This window comes from Condylura cristata, unplaced genomic scaffold (assembly GCF_000260355.1).
Source record: "Condylura cristata isolate star-nosed mole 26May11 unplaced genomic scaffold, ConCri1.0 scaffold00001, whole genome shotgun sequence".
Classification (NCBI taxonomy): Eukaryota; Metazoa; Chordata; class Mammalia; order Eulipotyphla; family Talpidae; genus Condylura; species Condylura cristata.
Window position 1 is genome coordinate 28,942,986 of NW_004567102.1, and position 6,117 is coordinate 28,949,102.

A 6,117-nucleotide genomic window follows, 5' to 3' on the forward strand; every position below is an offset into this window, starting at 1 on the left:
ATCTCCTCCGGGGCAGGCGGGAATCGAACTCATGGGGAAGTGGCTTAAACTTCTTAGTATTGTGCTTTAACCCGCTGCGCCACCAGGGAGGGCCCTGTGCTCGACATTTTAAAGCTGTGTGGAGGATCCTCAAACTACTAAAAATGGATCTAGTGATTCCACTCTTAGGAACCTACCCAAAGAGATTGAAAGGAAACCTGCTCTCCTATGTTTACTGTAACACTGTTTACAATAACCAGGATATGGAAATGACCTAAATACTCCAAAACACATGACTGGATCAAGAAGATGTGGTATATATACGCAATGGCATATTGCTTAGCTTTCAAAAAAGATAAACTCATGCAACTTGCAGCAAAAGTGATGGAGCTAAACAAAATAAGTCAGGAAAAAAATATCTGATGGTTTCATTCACATGTGGAATATAGAAATACCTAACAAAGAATCAGGAAAAAAAAGACAAAACTTGCCAGCTGACCATAGATCTCAGGCATGAAGGGAGGAGGTCAAAAGGGGGAGGGAAGAGCAGAAGGGAGTGTGGTAGGGGGAGAACTATAGGGCTGAAGGGAGAAATAAAATACTGTCCAAAATGAGCAATGATAGAAAATAAATAAAAAAACAAAATGGTGAAACAGGTTATTGCACAGGCAAACTTTATTATATTTTAAAATAAAGCTACAGAAACATCCTTTTGGTATTGCTAATGATTAGAGCTTTATTTGAACATATAGAGAAATGTCACTGTAAAATAAACTCTGGAGGTTAAACATTCCTCACTCTGAACTCTTTGCTATTCCAGCGAGAGATGAACATGCCTGTGGCTGGGATGCAGACAGTGGCAGGCTGTCTCTCTCTCACATGTTGGCCGCCTGTGGCCCAAACAACCTTGTTCCTCTCTTGGATTTGGTTAGTCCTGTGGTCCCCTTGTGAGCCTTTTGGTTGTTTTTACAGAGAAAAATGCAGTCATATGAGAAAAGGAAAACTTAGAAAACTGTACTGAAGTGCTCTTAAGTTTTGGCAAAGTGAGTATTTCTCAACAAGGTTGATGTATAAACCCATGTCTACCTTTCTGAACAGGGAGACAAGCGGTGAGAAGTTACAACTCCAAAGCGAAGCTGTCTTCCTGTGACCTTTGTGGAGATGCTCACGGCTGCAGTCTTTGCGACAACACAGTTTCAGCCTCTTGCTGTCATTTTTCAGTCATTTTTGGTTTTGGTTTTATGCTTCTGTTCTCTTTGCTACATGGGCTGTAATTTATTTTTTTAAGGACTCCATATAACATATTTCCAGAAGTCACTTGTGTAAACATTGCATCTATTTTGAAAGACACATTTCGTTTTTCTTTTTATGGGATTAAGGGATGGTAAATGATAGGTCCCTGCAGCTGCAGCTGTATAGATTTCTTCATCTGACTTCTGTTTGGGATCAAAATCAGAATCACTGTAGTTGTATTTCTTATTTTGCCCTCAAAATGTTTTAGGATTTCTGGGGAAGTGTTTATTTTCTTCAGAATAAATGTGTTATTTTAGATTATTCTTGTTGTTTTCTAGAAGAAGTGAGCCAAGGTTCATAGGCATTATTATATACCAGTGTTTGCCTTAGTATTCAAGATGGAGTTCCTGGGAACCAAGAGAACAATACCAGAATGAAGAGCTTGTCCTGTTCCCTTCACATCCACTTTAACCCCCCACCGTGCATTGGACCCTACCCTAGTGATTGGAGTATCTTTCTTGACTGGATATTACTTCTTTCTTTCCAGAATTTTTTTTTTAAGTAAAATGATGTTTTTTTCTACTCCAAATATAGCCAAATACCCCAACTTTCCCCTTTCTTTTTTTTTTTTCTTCTGTAGAGCAGGAATGCATTTTGTTTTGTGTGTGGGTTCAGAGACTGAGCGTAGACTGAAAATTGCCTGACGGGGCCCTGGGTGCACCTCTCCTCACTTCCTCAGCTCTACACACTGGCTCTGTTGTAGATTGAGAGTCGGAGAGCAGAACTAGAATAGATAACCTTAGACCGGGAGACACAGGTTTTGTTAGTAATGGGGGGACAATAAGCCAGGGTTGAAACTGAATTCTGTATTAAGATATGGCAGATTGAGCTCACTGTGTCTGGGACACAGTAGGGGTTTGACAGGGATAGGAGTGTTGACATGACTGTCCAGCTCAGGTATTAGAGGTTAGAGGGCATTGCCCAAGATCCTGCCACTGCTCTTCCACCTTCCTGTCTCTGAGCATCAGGCTGGCAGCATCTGGTCAGCAATCCAATGCTTGCTGTCAGTCTTTTTGAAGATTGCTGAATTTTGAGCACCTGGGTCATTGGATTACCTGGTGTTCTGTAGGCTAATATTATCTGGATGAAAAATTTTAAAGAAAACTTTCTTCCTTGCCATGCTTTCTTTTTTCCCTTTTAAGTATATTAAAAATACTTCATATATATGTATACACACACACAATTAAATATTTCTTACCCAATCTTAAAATCTTATAAATGGTTTCATTTTGTTTCTTAACTCTGTGGTTTCTCTTTCAAGTGGACAGGTAAGAGCTAATGCCCTTGGACTTCAAAAAATACACACTACAGTATTTTTAACTTTCAAATAAATTCATCAAAAATAAAGTATGTAAATATATCTTTTAAGGTTAATTTTTAAAGAAATGTTTTTATTTTAGTGACTTAACAAGTTACAGTGGAGCAGATGTCCATATATTTTGGATACCAAGGTAGAAATGATCAACATTCATTATTTAAAAATTTGAAAACTATTTGTAGAAAATAGGTCCCTGGGAGAAACAGCAGTTAAATATCAAATAATTTTCTTGTATTTATTTTCGAACAGGGAAAACTTTTTAGTTTTGTTATATTTTGAAACAATCTGATCCAAAAAAAAGAGGCTTGTTTTGTTGGATCTTCCTGTACGATATTTTCACTATAGAGATGAAATTATTTGACAGTGAAGTTGGTGGGGAGGGTGTTGGCAAAAATACCTCCCTCCCTGGCCCAGGGAACTTTATAATGAACCATCAATCCCTGATAGTCTTTAGTAAGTCATTTGTACTAAACTTCTTAGATAGTATATTGGAAAATACTTGAATAGACAGACTGTTGGAAAACGGGTTGTATTTTTTTTAACACATATTTTCTCATTTCAAAGCTAGAGCTCTAAACCTTCTTGTGAACTACTTTTAATTTCAGGTTAGACAGTTACCCTGTGAATCTTAACTGTTTTTTTTTTTTTTACTATAAATTTAGTGAAATTGAGGAAGAGGAGGATGAAGAGGAGAAAGTGTTATTAAAGCTGTTTCATGGTGCACAGGCTTTGGCTACCAGACTTGCTTTTTTCCTCTTTTTTATTTCTCTGGGAGAAATAGTCTGATAAAATACTCTACTGGAAGCAGTGGATTTGGATGCAAAGTTATGCCTCAGGCATAAAGAGAAAAGGGATTATTGTTATTAATAATTAACAGTATAGACTGGTCTCTTCACATACTATGAGTCATCTTTAAAAAAAATCTCATTTTACCTTTATGAGTACTTATGCTGACAATGTTCTATTTAGACTGCTTCAGTTGTATTTAGCAATATTAAACAATTTTAAAATTGTTTTAAATTTTAAAATAGCAATTTTAAAAGCTCTCCTCTTTTCCATAGTCAGATCCTAGCAGATCTGACTTACATTTTTGACTGGCCATTGTTCTAGAGATTGAATATGGGAATAACTAGTTGCCAAACAATTCAAGGACAGAAGAATGAATTTATTAATATATTTGGTTTTATTATTTTACTACCTGTGGTGATAATTCTTAAGAAAAAAATGAAAGCCTTTTAAAATGTACGGTCAACAAATGCTTCCTTTTATTGTATTGTTCTATAATACTTTACATTTTTCAAAATATTCTAACAATAGTGTTTTGGGTTTGTATTTTGGTGATATTATAGTCTGAGGAGCATTGTGCTATTATAGAACAGATAGGCATCTATTACTTAATAATTTGTTAATTATATATGCAATATTATGGGAATTTTTCAGAACTGCAGATGTTTTTGAACTTCTAATCTTTGGAAGTTGGAGATTTTAAAGTTATATTTAGTTCTAAATTCTATTTGTTAAATATCATTATAGCTTGGCAATATGATACCAATTCCTTTTATTTTGACCAAATTCAATAATTTCATTCTGGCTGTCCTTTGAAATTAAAAATATTAAAGCTATGTTTTTTCTTTGTCACTTTTTACAGGAAGCCATTTTATTAACCTATTGGCATATAATCTGGAGTTGTTTGTAGCTGCTTAACTTGTTCTAATTTGCATTATTGGAGTTTAATATTGATTACTATAAAATTATAAATATTGTAAATATTTTATTGACAAGGTCTCTCAACATAAGGATCATGCTTATTTTGAGTTTGCCAAGTGGCTTCCAGGGGTTCAGATACCATTATAAAGTTTGGGGTACATAATTTTATTGCATATTGTAAATTTGAGAGACAGTAAGTAGACTTATTGTAGGATAAGGTTCAGACCTTTATGTTCTCAGTAGAGGTCTCTGTTAGAAGAGTATATTCCTATTTTCTTTGGCACAGCACTTTTAAGAACTTAAGAGTTTCCTAACACCTATTCACTGTGTTAATTTCAAATATTTTAAGTTGCATGGGGAGTCAGTTGAGGTGCAGTTTTCAAAACTGCTTTGAATAGAGGACTGTTATCCTACTTCAGTTAACTAAGCAATAGGTTTATTCTTAATTAAGTATAGTGAGAGTAGATGTTTCAAAAGGATTGCTAGCCAATAAGTCGTGTCTTCATGTGCCTTATCAAAAAATAGTGCCACTTATCATCATTCCATATTGTTACTTTCATTTCAATTATTGTAACTTAGGAAGTATTTCTAAGATGATTTCTGGATTTCTTACTTCACAGGACTCTTGTACATTGGTATGTGTGTGTCTCTGTAATAAGGATAATAGTAATATATGTTGTTGCTACATATTTGAAAATAATTCTATCTCTTGTTATTATCGTGAGACCACTATTTATGACTTCTGCCCAATGTATTGAATCAGTATTTGAGGTGGTACCATGTTCCGTTTATGCATCTTTAAGATTTAGTTTTGATAGCATCAGTAGAATATGACTTTACTCTGGTTGTTTAAGCCTTTATGATTTGGGTTTTAGCAAGGTACAGTTGTGGCAGAGTCAATCTTTTGTACATAGGAAAATTTATAAAAAATTTTATACCTAAATTTGCTATTTGGAGAAGTTGTATTGCATATGAGAATACTATTGAAATAAAGCATTATTTTCTGAAACTAAAGCTTTACTTAATCAAAGGTAATCCTGAAAGTTTTAATTATATTTCATATTTTGAAAAATATTTATGCACTGAAGACCTGGGATATAGGCCAGAAGTGCAGGGGGTGAGTGGACTCACCAGAGACAGAGTGGGGAGCAGAATAGGCAGATTGACTGAAATATACTGCTGAGGGGAGCAGTGGACAAGACTGGAGTGGTCTGCTGTGCCATGTGGGTCAGCTCCCTGGCCGGGGCGTGAACTGGTGCAATAGTGGTGGCTCGACTGCTCCTTATTGCTGAGACTTAACCCCTTGTATCACCAGGGAGGCCCATGAAAGTTTAAATTTTAAATGTTAGAGTGCTATATTTTTGTTAATTATACTTCATCATATATCCAAAAGGAAATCATAGTATATCAATAAAAATTAAATTTCCTGTCTTTACCAGTGTTCCATTTTTTTTTAAGCTTAAAACATGTGCATAGCACTTCTCACATATCTAAACCTGTTTAATTACAAGAAATGGGATGTCTGAGGGTAGGTCCGAGTAGGCATCATTATATTTCAAGAGTTTACCATGAGTGAGGTTAAGTGACTTGACTAGCACCCTCCCTCACTTCCCTCAGTTTTTTGGAGCTGGTGAAAGTAGAGAGGTAAGTAATATACAAATAAAAAATGTTTAATGAGGGCTCACTCACCTTTTGGAAGTTACACAGAAATACAGAATGCATAGTCTGAATACCTAGGAAAATGCAGGCTGGCATTTTTGCATCTTCAATGTAGCACACAGCCACTGTGTTTTTTTTAAAAAAACATTTCTGTCATGAAT

At 35.3% G+C, this 6,117-nt stretch overlaps 1 protein-coding gene across 1 annotated transcript in view; it reads left to right on the forward strand.

Moving 5' to 3' along the window:
- Positions 1-1,533, forward strand: part of CD109 (CD109 molecule) — a 103,713-nt gene extending 102,180 nt beyond the window's left edge. Inside the window, exon 33 of the mRNA XM_004674049.2 lies at positions 1,078-1,533. Within this exon, the coding sequence (XP_004674106.1) occupies positions 1,078-1,253 (176 nt within the window). The 3' untranslated portion in view covers positions 1,254-1,533. The remainder of the gene's footprint in view (positions 1-1,077) is intronic.
- The last annotated feature ends 4,584 nt before the right edge of the window (positions 1,534-6,117 follow it).